The 17,191-nt window shown below is 35.6% G+C and overlaps 1 protein-coding gene across 1 annotated transcript in view; it reads left to right on the forward strand.

Moving 5' to 3' along the window:
- Positions 1-17,191, forward strand: part of ADAMTS3 (ADAM metallopeptidase with thrombospondin type 1 motif 3) — a 260,177-nt gene that overhangs the window by 103,190 nt on the left and 139,796 nt on the right. The window contains exon 4 of the mRNA XM_034671705.1: positions 10,753-10,909. Coding sequence (XP_034527596.1) covers positions 10,753-10,909 — 157 coding nt within the window. The remainder of the gene's footprint in view (positions 1-10,752; positions 10,910-17,191) is intronic.

The raw sequence follows: 17,191 nt of genomic DNA on the forward strand, positions 1-17,191 counted from the left end.
ATTATGCTATTTTGAATAATTTCTAATATCAAAAAGTTAGGTTCTTTTGGATTTTACATTCCCCTTGAACTATTTTTTAATTGTTGAATTTATAAAGCTTTTTCTCTCCTATGACAACTGTTAGTAGATATTTATTTTCTACTAAATGAAAGAATATGATTTTTAATTTGTTTTTTATACCTTTTTTTGTTTGTTTCTTATAACTGTTAAAGACACCCTGACTCTTTCTACAAACTCTTAAAAACCCAAGAAATGTATACATATTTTATTTTATCTTCAGTAGATGACTGTTATGTATTTTAATTATACAGAGTTCAATTCATAGATTCCATTTACTCAAGTTTCCTTTAAATAGCCATCTTCTTAAAGTTTGTTTTAGAGTAAGGGAATAAATATCCAGAAATTCATTTTGATTGGCACATTATTTGTTAAGCAGTTTTTCTCAAACTATAATTTCCAGACTACTACTATTTGCAGGATCTGAAGTGCTTGTTAAAATTGCAGATTTCTGATCTCCATCCCAGTCCTTTTGAATCAGACTCTCTGGGTTGGAACATGGAAAGTCTCTGAGGTTGGGACCCAATTTCTTTGGCACACTAAAGTTTGCGACCTACTTTACATTAGTCTTATAGTCATATTTCAAGTCATTTATCATAGGACTAAATGGGTCTTGGATGATGGCAGGGAACAGCCTTTCAAATTCCTATCCTTCCTGGGAGATCTAAAATTGGAAGATCATTTAATTGGAGATCACTTCAGAGATTACTTAAAACTCTTGCAATTTTTCAGATTATGAGACTGAGGTCCAAAGAGTTTAAGTGACTTTTTGAAAGTCACACGAGTTAATAGCAAAGCTATGTCCAGAACCCAAATCTTTCAGCCAAGCTAGCTAGTTTCCTTTTTATGCTAAGATGAGGTAGGTTCATCTTATCTTTAAGCCTAGTAGTTAGGTACATTAATGGATTCATGGTAAGATCATAAAGGAAATCCTGAGCATTTAGTCAGAAAGCATAGTGTTCTAGAAATGTATAGATTGTAGGATTAAATATATTAACAATGGTTAGTGTTATTTAATATTTCGTAAATATGCTGGTATGAGGTACCTCAACGATCATGATAAATTTGATAAAGTCCATAAATGTCAAACACTTATGAAAATCATTTTACTAGAGATTTTTAAGACTTTCTGAAAATGAGGATCAGGGGAAATTTTCCTCCTGTCCATCTTGAAATTCAGTCCCCTTCACATTCTTCTCCCTCTTCCCTTTTGTACCCCATCTTTCCCTCTATAATTGTACAAGCACGGTAGTGATGGATGAGCCACAGTACACCCGCTTTCTTTTTAAGTTGTTCAATCACTACATGGACTTTCAAACTGCGAAGGATACTGTAGAGTGTTGCATAATTTGGGTTTTTCAGTTTTCTTCCACGAAGAAAATTCTGTGACTTAACATTTTTGGATATTTTACGTTTATGAATATTTAGCATCAAATTTATCATGATTGTTGGAGTACATCATACCAGCATATTTGTGAAATATTGAATAACACTAACCATTGTTAATATATTCAATCCTATAATTTATATATTTCCAGAACACTATGCTTTCTTATTTCAGATTAAACCGTAATGTTGTCTTAGTTTTAGCTTGAGTATATAAGGCATGTAGTTTTATTCAATAAGTACCTACCTCCTTCAATATGAAAAGATATGTGGCAGTTTATATGTATTCACAAAATAAGATATTGAAAATAGAGTAAGTCAGCAAGAAGGGAAAATAAGAGAAGGGAAACGGATGTCCAAAAAAGGTTTGTATCCAAGGATTCATGGCACAAGATTGTCTTAAAGTTAGAGTAGAAATTTGACTTTGAAATTTCTTAGATACTGTTAGTTACATAATTACAATGCTTATGAAATAGAAATAAATCAGTTTTTTCAGAAGAAGCAAAATTGTTCCTATTACTAAAATCTGAGAGATTATTCTTCCTGGATTCTCACATAGCAAACAATGCATGTTATTGAGAGAGGTCCTCAACAACAAACATGCTGTTATTACAATAATAGGCCACTTAGGGCTTTTTTTGTATAATCTCCATAATAGATTGATGCTTTAACACTTTGCGTACTTAAATGAAAACAGTTTTATTTAGGAGCCCAAATAACCATAGCCTGGCTTAACTGAGGCAGGGGCTGGTAGTGGGGATTAGAGTAAATAAGAGGAATTAAACTGAATGTGTAGAAAATCCTTTAGTCTTCAGGAAATCTTCCTAGAATTTTATTTCTTACAACCTAGATTTTACTCTGTTCTTTTTTTTTTATTATAATAATATTTTTTATTATATTATTTTAGTCACCATACAGTACATCCCTGGTTTTTAATGAAAAGTTCCATGATTCATTAGTTGCGTATAACACCCAGTGCACCATGCAATACGTGCCCTCCTTACTACCCATCACCAGTCTGTCTCATTCCCCCATCCCCCTCCCCTCTGAGGCCCTCAGTTTGTTTCTCATAGTCCGTAGTCTCTCATGTTTCGTTCCCCCTTCTGATTACCTCCCCTTTCTTTATCCCTTTCTTCTCCTACTGATCTTATAACCTAGATTTTAATAATCAGGCAACTGAGGGTTGGAGATTAGAACTGAAGTGATTATGTCTAGTGTTGCTGGTTAAGGTTAGATCCATTTGCTTTAGCAATTAATTGAATCAGTATTAATTAATTGAATCAAGATGGTTGCAATCTCTCTCTCTCCTCTTTTTTAATTTAGGCCTCTAATCATAATACCTGCCTGAGTAGGAGAGCCTATTCACCCCCTTCATAGAGCAGAGTCCGCAAATATACATTTAGTGTTATCAGTTTGCAAGGGATTATGTTAGATGCTGTTGAGATTCAGAAGTCATCCCGGAGGATCATTGTTGAATGAAATGCCAGCCAAACCCAGATATAAATCTGGAATTTAATCAGATTTATATTTCAGTTCAGCTGACACCTTACTCAGCATTTCTTAATCTCCAGGGACTTGTACAGTTAACATAAATAATTAAAATGAAAGATTGACAATAGTAAATACCATAGACGTAAAGATAAAATGCTGGAATCCAAAGTAGTAAAAGTTACTTCTGCCTTTGGAATAAGGGAAAACTTTATGGAAATCAGTGACATCACTTGGGGAATATTTTAGCTACTTCTTCATTTTCATAAACTCTCTCCAAATGCATCCCAAATAATTAAGTTTCTTTAATGTAAAAAAGAAATGCTGTCTTTGCTTACCAAATGCAGCTTTGAATCAGTTCTTTTTTTTTTTTTTTAAGATTTTATTTATTCATTTGACAGAGATAGAGACAGCCAGCGAGAGAGGGAACACAAGCAGGGGGAGTGGGAAAGGAAGAAGCAGGCTTCCAGCGGAGAAGGCTGATGTGGGGCTTGATCCCAGAACGCGGGGATCACACCCCGAGCTGAAGGCAGATGCTTAACCACTGAGCCACCCAGGCGCCCCAGCTTTGAATTAGTTCTACTCACTATTTTCTTGCCTTTCTCAACTATTTTGTCTTCCTCAATGTCTCCTCTGTAGAAATTTTGGGGATATCATAGAAGTACTCCTTATAACTCAGGAAAGATTTGGAAATCATAATAACATCTGTCCATTCTGATGATAAAATAGGACCACACAATGTGTCTATAGGTACACTGCTAGAATAAATGTTAGAGGAAGCAGCATAGTAAAGTGGCGAGTTTCAAAATGTGTTTTCAAGGAAACTTAGTGAATTAAGATGGAGCTGTTGTACCACTAAGATATTATGATAGTCTTCTTGAATATTATATTTACAATTATTCTCTCTCACATACATACATGACATTAATATAAAATTTTCTCGGTGCCTCTTCTAGACATTAAAAACTAAACTAAGTTTAATTAAACTAGTTTAAAACTTAATAGACATTTTAAAAAGCAAAAAACCCCAAAAAATAGGCATATGAAATTTATTATTGCTTTTCTGTGCTATGGCCTAGTATAATATGATAACCAATTTAGCACAAAATAATGAATATCTGGTCGACTTCGGCTTCAATAATGTATTATATTATTTGGCACATGTTTCCTGGCATCTGCAAAAATCTACCTAGTTCTACTCTTTTTCCTTAATAGATTCAAGAATCACTGCAGTAAAACAGTATTTAGGTGTCACAATTAAAAATGGAATGTTTCCATAGCATACGTTTTTTAGATTATCTGGCACAGAATTTTTAAGAAACCTTAATAATTCTTGTTGGAACTCTTTAAAATATCTTTTATGCCGATTTTTGTCTTAAACCAAGTTAACGCAATTTAGTCTTTTCTTAGTGACTGATGTTTATTGTTTTCGACATATAGAGACTTGAGATTTACCCTTTTTGTTGGGCTTTATAGTTTGCAAAGGGCATTCATAGACATTATCTCATCCGAAAGTCCCTGTATCCCACAGCCCTTACTCTTGTTTGCCATTTATACTCTGATGAGAATTAGGAAACCATCTAACCTGGTTTATTAGAATTGGGTGTCAAATAAGGCTGTGAGGACCCCTCCTAGTGAGTAAAGAGTGTGGCCTTTGTGATAGCTGTTTCCATCCTCAGAGGCTATTTGGCTTAATTCTGGATTCTTGGCAGTGTTTGCTGAGTGATGTAGCTGGAAGAGTTGACCAGATGAGAGGGGAATTATGCAGCTGGATTTTTAGCATAGATCATTGTTTTATAAATATCCCCTCCAAAATGCTGTCAAAGGACCCGTGTGAAGACTTAATTAAAACAATAAAATGTGTTTAATATAATGTGCTTAATGCTGTCCTAAACATTATAAATATTTTAAAACTTCATCTGTGTTAAATTTGGAGAAATAGTTTGAGAAATACAGTAAATATTTCCTGAATTGTTACATGGGATTAGAGAATGGTAAATGTAGGGGGCTTTGTGTCACAAAGGGAAATTCACAAAATATTACCTTGATATCATACATCATTTAAGTAACATTGAAGATGGGTTAAAAATGATTGCATCTGTTTAACAGAATCTTCTAGGACCATATGTCTTCTTATGTGTGACATTTCTAAAATTTCCGAAGTTACAATTTCAAAGCTGTAAATACCTGGCAGCATGATGCATAATCCCAGTACTTGGAATTCCACAGTCGGAGACTTTTCGTTTTATACATTGGGCTTTATTCCTCTAAGTCACTCTATTATATTCTATTGTGAAATAAAACTGGGGACCTGAGAGCAGGAGTGTGCTATTTTATATTGGGGTGTGACAGTGCATGGTCTTTGAGCTTCCAACAATGTTCGCTAATGCATGACTCCCTAAATGAGTATCTCGTGGTTGAAAGAATCTTTACTACTTAATTATTAGTACTGATGATTTTATGCTTGGGGTGGTCTAGTCTAAAAACATGAGTACTTTTTGAATAGTCACCCTATATTTGGTAGCTACTAAGTGAGAGAAATCAATATAGTGTGGTGGGAAGAGCAGTAGAAAAATCTACCCATAATAGCTCTGACTGGGATCTGAAATATATATGGTTTGACCACTTCCTCTTCCATAACTCTATGTAATATCTCTTCAGCCCCTGCCACTGTAATTAGATACTTTTGTTTGACTTCCTTCCCACAGCCCTCATTCTTTGTGTTTCTTTACTGCAGTTATTTTTATTTTGATAAAACTCTATCCTGCTGAGATGCCCATGACACTCTTCTTGCCATTCCTTTTCAACTTCCTTCTAAGATGTTTTATTTTCACTTGCCCATTGCTTACATTGATTTCTTCTCCATCAAATATTAGACACCTCCTTTGGCCCAGGCACTGTTCTGGGCCCTGGGATGCAGCAGTGAATGGGACAAAGTCCAAAGTTTTGTGAAGCTTATGTTCTGAAAGGGTGACTATCATCTAGGCAAGGCCTTGTTGAAAAAAGCAAAAACAAAAGGAATCAGCAAGGAGTCTCTCATGGCTGGCGCGGAGCCAGCAACAGTGAGTAAGGACACAGGCTCAAGAGGTTGGCGGTGCCAAGAGCAGGGGAAGCCCAGCGCGCCTCATAAGAACTTTGGTTATTCATCTGAGTGAGAAGAGTCTGTAAAAGCAGAAGGAACGTAGGTTTTTAAAGGCACCAAGTATTTATTTTTTCCGGTAATTTCTCTTCATTCCTTTTCCCTCCTCTTTGCCCTTTTCTCCTCCCATTGCCACTTCTACTTCCTGGGCTTTGATTTAACCTCATGTTGCTTGCTTTCTAGTCTTTTCTTCCCTCCGGCAGGTCAGATCAATCTTCCCAAACTGCTTTGTTCTCATCTGCTGATCCACGATTGTTGTGATGGTTCTCATACTGTATGTTAGACTTCAGACTTGAGGGACAAGAGTCCTCCATTGCTTCTTTTTCCAGAACTTCCCTGCATAGACTCGACTCTGAATGAGAGGGTTACTCACTGCCCTCAAGCATGTGTTTGGCTTTTCCACTTTAGAACCTTGCTCAAGCCTGAAAGTCTCACTTCTAGTGCCTTCTCTCGCACCACTGGCATGGCAGTCCTCCCAACTTTTGAAGACCACTACAAGTCTGAAAAGTTGTTATCCCCTCACTTACACCATTCATTCCTGTAGTTTTTCATAAAAAAAATGTGTTGAAGACATATTTTGTGCTAACAGTGGTTCTGGGGCTTATGGAGGCCAAGATGAGTGAAGAGAGTCTGCTCAGGAGCTGACGGTGCTCTTGGGGAGATGGAGGATGATACATTTAACGTTTAGGTGAAACAACCTGAAATTTGTGTTAAGGTCATGAGAACAAAGAGCACACGGCTCTGAGTCAGAATGATGGGCTAAGATGGGTCCTAATTTAGACGGGGGAACCTAATGTAGGGAGAGGTAAGGAAGTCATTTCTAAGGAATTCACATTTAAGCTGAGACACAGAGAATGAAAAATAACCTGCTAAAGAAAGTGTGGTATGTTGGGAGAGGAGCCTTCTAAGTAGAACTGACACCGTTTTTAAAGGTCTGAGGCAATAAGGAGCTTGGAAATATCAAAGGAGAAATGAACTGAGCAAAGCCCCGAGGGTGGCACATAGTCAGCCAGGTGAGAGTGGCACCGCCTGAGGCTGATGGGCAGGGCCAGGTGATGCAGGCACTGACGGCTATGATAAGGAGTGTGGTTTTAAGTGCAATGGGAAGCAATTGAAGTGTTTTCAGCAAAGACATAACATGATCTTATTTGAAGTTGAGACTGCCATCTGTTCATTAAAATCCACTTGTCTTTGCTCCCCGGGCACACAACCAGATTCCATTTCCTGGTTCTCTTTGCAGTGGGCTTTGAGCCATGTGACTATATCTTACGCATGGAAGTAAACGGTAGTGGTAAATAGCTACATGGTAAGTCTTGGTGAATAGCCCCACTACTAGGACTAGCTCATAAAAACCTCCTGTGTGAGCTTCCTTATGCTGTTTGCCATCTGACTGGGCAAACTTAGGAGCCCCTCTTGAAATGGTAGAGCCAGTGTCAGGGTGGACGCCTGCATGGCTGTGTAGATCAGAACCCCCTCTCAGCTGACCTAGAACTATCTGGAGCTTTTGTGTGAGCAAGAACGAAGCACTTGATGTGTTGAGCCATTACACTTGCTGCCCATTTGTTACCACATTCTCATTTGTCTAAAATAATGTGATAGCTTGCAAGAGCCATTTTGGCAGCTGTGCTATATGAGAATGTGAGACAGTGTGAACAATAGCAGTGGCCAAAGCGAAGTCCCCATGGGGACTAGAGAGATTTCAGTTGAAATAGATTTTAGGTCATTTTGTATATACAATCAACAGCTCCTACTGACAATTTGCTGTGTGTGTAGTAAGGTTGTGAGGAAAAAAAATCTCACTTGATTTGAGTCTCAAGGGCGATATCCACTTACTTTTTGGACGGTCCGTAACATACCTCACTGAATACCTGTAGGCATATATTTTGTTTATTTGACTAGATTGCCCAAAACTAGAGAGCAAACAGACCATATCTTTGAGAAACTTCTACTTACTGTCATGTCTAGTATGGTGCTTTAGATAAAGTACTATTAAACTTTGCTTAAATTAATGAATAAAAGGGGTGGGCTCTCAGATTTTTTTGACCATGGAGTTATCGGGGGTCATGTGACCCAGCATTGCCTTGCCATTGATATCACCTCAACTTGGCTTAAATTTTCATTGCCTTCTAAGGAAGAGGTTTATCTGTGTTAAATTTTTGTATTACCTGTGTTTGCCCAGTCATAATGGAAACAGTGTAAGGAAGCCCACATAGGAGGTTTTTATGAGCTAGCCCTATTCTTGGTATTCACCACTACCACTTACTTCCCTGGGTAGGATAGAGTAACATGGTTCACAGCCAACTGCAAAAAGAGAGCCAGGAAATGGAATCTGGCTTAGTGGGGAAAGTAATATCAAGGGGCCTGGGATTTGAATGTTTGCAATAGGAGGTATGTAGAAATGTTTTTTAAAGGCATGTGAGTTAATCCTCACTGCCTCCCCATCACTTTCAAGTGGCCCCACTAGCTATTGCCCAGTGCTCAGAGTTGCTTCATTGACCACTATTTCCGTCTACAGTTAGGGACTCATCTGGGAGAAACATTATGATTTATGGGAAGTCTCAAGATAGGAGGCAGTTTCTGTAATCTGGATGAGCAATGATGAGGTCTGTAACTAAGGAAGTCGTGGTGGAAATAGAAGGACGGGATAAGAAAGTAAGAAGCTTTATAGAACATGGTGACTGGATGAATTTGGTGCAAAGAAAAGACTAGAATAATGATGAATACTGAAGCCCCATGCTGATAAACCTCAATTTATAAACTTAGATGTATATCAACAGACCAGTGTTTTCAAAATAAAGCCAGCTAATATTTTAACACTGCCTACCACCAATGGATGGCATTAGTGATGAGCCTGGACATTTAAGCCTTGGACATGTTACTGTGTTTGTGCTTAGTTTGGATGTGTTTTATGAACGTTATTAAACCATATATGCCTGAGAAGGGCGAAAACAGTGATGTTAAAATTACCGGTAGAAAGAGATATAAGAATAAGATACCAATGCTAAAGAGATTAAAATGAAAACTGGAAAGCATGAGAAAAATATTGGAAATTATATTAGTAGAGGAGATCCATTGACAGTAGAAACAACTCTGAAGGGTAAAGATTAATCAGACGCTTTGTAAAAAACACTGCATTTCACAGTACAAGAGTAGAGGAAGAGTGATTGACCAGATGAGAAAACAATTCCAGATACGGGAGTTAGGTCCTGAAGGTCAGCATGAATATCCAGTGCCCGTTAGCTCAGTGTTCTTTTTAGTGAAGGCTACAAGTTTCTTCAAGAGGGTAGGGACTAAGCATGGTGAAGGAGCTGTGGTGATGTTTTCTTGTGAGACATGGTCACATAAAGTCAAGGGCTGTTTGTGCACAGCATCAGGGGGAGTGTAGAAATGCATGTGGGGACACCCTAGATTCTAAGACCTCCCCATGAAGCTTACACAGGGGAAGGAGGGCGTAGAGCATGCCAGGTGGAAGAAGTCAGAATGGAAACCAGGGAACAGATTTGAATGCAATAGAAGAAGCTACAGTCAGGCATGTTTGCTGTAAACAAATGCCATTTGGGAGGGTGTACCTACCTACCTTTCATTTCTGTGTTGCTCAACAGAGAGTGGTGGAACCATTAGATCAACAGCTAGAACGGTTGAGCATCCCCAAGGCCCAGCCTGTGTTTCATGAGAGCGTTGATCTCATGTTTGAAAATACAGAATAAGCAAGGGCCTCAGAAGCAAAATATGACTTACTTCTAGATCCGATGTGTATTTCCAAAATAATTGCAATTCCCACACTAACACATTATTTCTTCAATTTTATTTTCAAATAAAAATACTGAAATTTAAATTAATATTACATATTAATGTATGACCTTTAGAGTAGGAATATGAGCTGTAACTATATGATTATAATGTGAACTTGATACCTAATGAAGAGCTAATTTCAGACAAAACCGTCATTTCTATTCAGCTATAGCACTGAATATAGTCCTGGTATTTTCTAAATAAAAGATGAAACAGCTAGAAAAAGACTAAATTTTAGTGCGGTAGAAGGCAATGAATGCAACCATAACTTTTTTAGTGGGGAAAGATAAGGCTTGAGGAGGGAAAAATATGTCTAAAATCATCAAGTGTTAGATTAAGATAGGACAAATATGAGTTAGTTCTTCAACTTAATAAATATTGGAAATGCAGGGTTTCCACTGAAGCTTAAAGAGGCTATTTAAAGGAGCTCATTCTTCTCATACCATAGTGGTATGGAAGGAAAATGTAAATGAGTTAAAAAAAATACTAACCATGTGTGGACAGCTGCTCCACAATGGATGATTATGGGATATTGGAGATGTTTCTTGAGTTTATTTCCCCTATAAGATTCCTTTTAGAGATAAAATATCAAGTAGAATATATAACTGCACTTCTTTGCAGTCTAATGAAATGTATACATTGTGTAATTTTCTTATTCTTACCCTATGTACAGTTTTTATTATACCTTATGTGAATTATTTTATTCCTACCATTTAAGAATTTCTATCTTATATGAATTACTTAAACACGTTAAATTTGTAGCCAAAAGTGGAAAGAAAAAGCATGAGTTTTCGCAAATTATATTCTTGCCATCTAAAAAGTACTTGTGAGCTAAAGATGACAGATATTTCTTTTTTTTTTTAAATTAACACATTTTATGCTTTCTCTAGGCTGGAATGATAAAAAGTGATGATGATGAGTATTTCATTGAACCTTTGGAAAGAGGTAAGCAGATGGAGGAAAAAAATGGAAGGATTCATGTTGTCTACAAGAGATCAGCAATAGAACGGGCTCCCATGAACATGTCCCACGACTGCTCATACAGAGGTAGGCATCTTTCACAAGGCTTAAACATTAATTATAATTTTAAGATATGATGAAAACAACTCTCCCAGTCAGTTAAGAGAGTGTGATAGTCATTTGCTCTTGCATAATGTGGAGGTTGTGAAAGAAGTTTATAAATCATGAAATATGCTGCGCCTTTTTAAAACCCATAGTGTAATGTAATGTTATTGGTATTATTTTATTCCAGGGCATTATTGTGTTCCCAATATGTTTGCTATTTATGATTTCTATTTAAGTTTCACATTAAAGTTATCTTTTCTGTCTTGCTAAAACTTGAAAATATTTTTGCTTTCTAGAAGTATCTAAATTATGAGTTATTAATACTATTTTCAAACTTTTAAAATGAGATATATTGACATGGCAAAGAGATAGATAATGTGATAGACACATTTGAAAATAAGAATGCTATTTGACTTTAAGGTCTATTTTGCAAACCTTTTTTCCAATATGGGGGAGAGAATGAGCCAAATTTCTTTTCAAAATAGGCTGGACCACTAAAGTCAATTACATCATGGGATGTGAAGCTTTTCTAATTTTGTTTGTTTTAATGAAATCTTAAAGTAATTTGTTATTAAAGAGATGTTTTTTAAGTTGAGTATACAAGTTCCCTTTATGGAAAAGAAAGGAAATTTGAGAATCTGTTTCTTTAACCAAATTTCAAAAAGTCTATATTTACTTTTGTCAGGCCAACTATCTGAATTAGAGATAGTAGAGATTCCCCCAAGGAAATGTCAGGAATAGAAATAACCTTCTTAATGTAACAATCTAGATTCTCGATTCATGATATCTTGCCTCCTGAGAGTTGTTACCTAGTTTGATTTTCAGATATCACGTTTCCCTTAATATGCCATACTAATGGAATAGTACAATTTAAAATAAATTTAAAATTAACTCGGTCTGAAGAGTTTTTGAGAAATTTCTGATTTGAAGCAACAGCACTGAATTAATAGACGCATTACTATGAAATGTGTGCCTATCCTAGAGGGTCACTGTGGTGTAATCAGAAGAGAGTACACTGTGCATTTAGACAGATGTGAGTAATAGCTCTAAAACATCAAGTTGTTCTGTTACCTTAGATTAATAGTTAACCTTTCTGAGCCTCAGTTTTTCCGTGTATAAAGAGTTAAAATACATTGCACAATCATAATGTCTTAGAAATATATAGTTGAATGTAGCCCTCAACAGTAATAGACGGTTAATCAGTGCTAGCTGTTGTTACTGCTATTAATTATTAATGTTAATTATTTTGTGCAAAGATTTACATGTTAGGAGTTTTAATTAAAGTTGAACAGTTAGGCATTGCTTGCTTTCATGTTGTGAATACATTCCTATTCTCATTTATATTTTCGTGTTTTAAAAATGTCATTCTAAATCAGAAGATGGGTTATGTCAAAGGATACATGGTAGGATACAGTACTTTTTCTATAGTTTAGTTGTTAATAATATCTAATATCTTTTGTGGGGCAGTGGTTAAGTATCTTTTAGCAAAGTGTAGCCCACATGTCATAGAATTGTAGTAGAGGACTAGAAAGTCCTTAATACGTAAGTCATGTTGACTTTCCTCCCAATTGCCCCTTCCATCATACCTATCTAGAGGCTCACCAACCTGTACTTTGTTGTTCCATTTCAGTCCCTGAGGGGATCCATTCTATAAATAACAGTCCTGGTACTTTCTAGTAGTCTGATATTTACAGAGCAGGAGAAAAGATTTTTTTTCAATTGAAATAAGAAAATTGTGAGAAATACTATAATACTATTGTATTTCTAGATACTAGATTAGGGAAAATAATTTAGTAGAGCATATATATTTAAAAGAACTAGATGAAATAAGGCAATTTTGGACATTAATTTAGAAAATAATTTAAAATATCAAGTAACATCAGCCTCGACTTATTCTGATTTTATAATGAGTTGTTTTTGAGAATGCAGACACTTGAAGACTTTATTTTTTAATTTTTCAATTGTGAAAAGAAGATTACTTTATAACTGAAGTAGGCCATAAAACACATTTTGGAAAGGTTTTCAGCAATCATCGGTCAAAGGAGGAGGGGTTCCTTTCTTAATTCGCAATTACTTTAAAACTTGACCCAATATATAACATATGATGTTCCATGATAAACCTTAGTATGAGCTTTATAACTTTTATTTTCTTATTTATGAAGTTCTGATTGAACTATGTTGCCAGTGATTATCAATTTACTTCCTGTTGAGAATCTTAAATTATAACCATATATTTCAGAAATGTAAATGTCTTCTTAGAGTAAAAAGATTCAGATTCAGAACTTTAAGTACTATAACTTTAAAATTCTTCTTTTAATTTCTTGGTCACAAAACTGAGAGCCAAGCTTTTTCATGGGCTACATGCTCTCAAATGAAATTAAGAATATATTTTTATGCTTTATTCCATCATTCTAAAATGTAGAACTGAACAGATTCTAGGTTTAGAAGGTATATTGATTTATAAATGAAAGCTGCAGTATATTAAATAGTGCTTTGTCTGGATCAATTCGGGATATTGTTTTAGGAGACACATGTGGTCTTTCTTCAATAAGTTATTAGAAGAGGATTAAAATACATAAGATGTACTTAGAAATGCATTTGAGGGCCACAGTCTTCATAAATTTCTCTGACAGCAAGTCATCAGGAGTTGTTATCATAAATAAAGCACTCCTGACCCAACAGAGTTTTGGCATTAGGGCCCCTATAAATAAACATTCTGCTGTATTTTGCTAGTTGTCTTCATAATTGCCTGGCCACATGTGTTGCTTTGTCAGCTTAACAACTCAGAACTGACATTCATTTAATTTCCATAGTTTGGAGCAAGTATTCTAAATTAGAGCCAATTATGTTCTGAACTAAGTGATGAAAGTGAGACAGAGAGAAGCCAAATTGGATTGAGACTGAAGTAAAACTGATGGGGTTATTTGATGAAGTATGTATCGGGGGTGGAGAGAGAGAGTGAACAAGGATGACTCAGAGTCCTAATCTGAAAGACTAGAGGATTCTCTTTCCAGAGTTCAGGTATTTAAAATAAGAAACAGAAATAGGCTTGATGGAGGATGACAAGTGGGTATAATTTTGGATATATTGAGTTCAAAGATCCATTAGAAAAGTGAGTGAATAAAAAAATGCACAGTATATTTTCATAATTATGTGTCAGAGTCAACGAATGAATGCCCTTATATACATGTTGGGGTAGGGATGAGTAGAGGTTAGCTTGGAGTCAGGGGGCAGGTATTGGCTCCTGGATTCATGGAATGTCTCTGCTTGCCTTCTGCTGTCTTTTTTCCAACTTCATATCAATGAGAATCAGAAGGTGTTTCTTGCACAGAATTGGAAGCCCATGAAAAATATTTGCTACCTATCACAACAGGAGAGGAGGACATTGTGTCCTCAAAACACAAAAATGAAACTAAACATAGAACAGAAAATATGCTTCTACCACACTCAAGAACCCTAAGCTATTTCACTTGATGAAAAGCAAACATCTATTTTGATTCCTTATCCTCTTAAAATATTTATCTGCGTTTCCAATAAAAGTCACTCACAGCTTTGAACTTGTAGAGATAATATATGCTATGATTCAACAATAACACAAACCCGCAGCCATTTCCATATATTACACAGATTCTCTTTCCTCGACTCTTCATAAGGAAATTGTATTGTTTTTTGAAATGTGAAGAACTATTTGAAAATATATTGAACTTGTAAAATCACAGATGCAGCACTCTGCTTTAGAATTACTCTTTTAAGACCTAAAACAGTTTTACATTTGGCAATATAACTAATCTCTTCCAGGGTAGAATTGGCAGGTGTTTATAACACATAGTACTGCCAGTTTCTGGCAAAGAAATACCATCCTTTTCATTAAACAACAAACATAAACTGTTCATGCCTATGATAAAAAACTTGTCAAAAAAAACCTTACCTACTTCATCATGTGGGGAGAGTTGAATTTCACTTTTATTTTTTTAAAATTTCTGCTTTGGGAGGATAGAAATGACATCCATTCCTGGAATTCAGTTTGGACAAAATTATTTTATATTTTACTGGTTTTTGAAATTTCATTTGGTAACAACGTCGTTAATCAACCAATAAAGGGTCATAAAGTTCACCTTCACCGTTAAATCAATCATCTGAGTATAAACTCAGATGAAAAACAAAACATACCCCTGACCATCTCTGAAGAATGTCTACATTGTCGCCCATAAGAAGTTTGCTTTAGGCAGTCTGTTTCTGGGGGAAGGGGGAGGCTGTGCTTGGATGACATCATTCAGCTTTTCATATTTTTTATTTAATCCCTAGGCCCTTAAGCTTCTCCCATCAAATTACAAACTATTCACTCACCAGAAGCTTTGTGTTAAAGTAATTTTTGTAATTACTTCCTACCAGTGGGAAACAAGGAATAGTAAGCCTTTATCTCCTAGCTTCCTTTCAGGATTTTCATTTTCCTGCACGAACCCAAGCGCTTGTGTTGCTGGTGTGGTTGTCATGGTGCCGTGAAGGAGTGTCTTTGTCCCAGGTGGGAAACATGTACAAGTCAGAAATGATTTGGGAGTTGCTCCTGGTTGCCAGGGAATGAAACTAGGAAACAAGCACTAGAATAATGGGAAGACTATTTCTTATTTTCGTGACTCTAGGAACTTCCTAGGCAGAGTCCTTCCTTGAATCTATAGAAAAGTCAGTAGGTGCTATAACCTGTTGTATTTGGAAGTTCTCATGACCTATGCTCCGATCAAAGAGAAACAGTGGTGGGCTTTGCAAGCCACAAAAAAAGGAAAAAAAATCAAATGAGAGATTAATTTTTGCATCTTTTCTTATTAAGTGAAACGTGAAACAATATTACTAAATTATTAAGATATGTCAAATAGCAGCCATTCTTTTAGGTAGATGTTAAATGATAAATTTTACTAATTTTTACTCAGCTGCACAGTTTAGTTTTTAATATAATCTAGGGTCATACATTTGTCAAAGCTACTCCTTCCATTCATATGGAAATGCTACTTATATTTATGTAATTCTTTTCAGGTTGGTTTTGCATATTTCATAATCCAGGTATTTATAATAATTATTGGCAAAAAGAAGGGAATTAATGATTGAGATGTTACATGAAATAATCAAGAAGCAGAGTGATGGTTGAAGATCTTTCAGATATGAAAGATACAGGATAATACTTTATTTCCTTGTATTACAATGTCTTATGGGGCCTATTCTATCCCTTCCATGAATAGGTACCATGAAAGGAGTTTATTTATATAGATCAGGATTAAGCTGTTAACAAATGTAACTCCATTTTTTTTCTAATAAAGAATTGAATATGGAAAAATACAAACTGTATGGAGAATTCAGAGCTTCTGGATTACTATTAGGTATTGATGTGACATTAAAGGACAAAGAGAATTTGAAGCTTTTAGATATATCTTGGTGAATGAAACAAAATTGAAAACAGTTAATTTATATTATGGTACAAAGCTAATGCAGATAATATAAACTGGACATTGATTCTTAAATTAAATGATGCCTACTCAGAAGTAACTGTATCGGGGCACCTGGGTGGCTCAGTCACTTAAGCATCTGCCTTCGGCCCAGGTCATGATCTCAGGGTCCTGGGATCGAACCCTGTGTCACGCTCCCTGCCCAGTGGGGAGTCTGCTTCCCCCCCCACTTATGCGCTCTCTCTCTCTCTCTCTCTCAAATAGATAAATAAAATCTTAAAGAAGTAACTATATCAATTATTGACTCATGAAAGAATGATTACCAAGAAAAGCTTTGTTAGTATTGAAAATGTATTCGTTCTTTCTGAATATAAAATATATCCTATTATCAAAATACACTTTAGTGTTTGGTTTTAGTCACATGAACTGCTTTTACTTAGGAGGGATAGACTTTATCTTTAGTAAAATATTAAGTACATTTTGACCCTGCACATGCCAAGTATGCCTGCTTAAGCACATTTTAAAGCCTGTACTTAATTTCTTTCCATGTACAACTTATTTATAAACTTTGATGTTAGTAAATGGGAGGCATATTGTAAGGAATTCAAATATTTCTGGAGGTTTAGTAATCTTTTGTTTTATTACTTGTTTCTAACATGATTAATATTTTTAAAGAAGATAATTCTCTATAAGGTAGGTTTTATTTATGTATGTCCTTCATTGTTTTCTATTTCCTCCTGGCCCATCTGCTGTTAACTTTAAATATAAAATTATTTTATGAGGATCAATGCTATTCACTTCACTTTGGTATTTTGTAAGTAATATATTG

This window comes from Ailuropoda melanoleuca, chromosome 11 (assembly GCF_002007445.2).
Source record: "Ailuropoda melanoleuca isolate Jingjing chromosome 11, ASM200744v2, whole genome shotgun sequence".
NCBI lineage: Eukaryota > Metazoa > Chordata > Mammalia > Carnivora > Ursidae > Ailuropoda > Ailuropoda melanoleuca.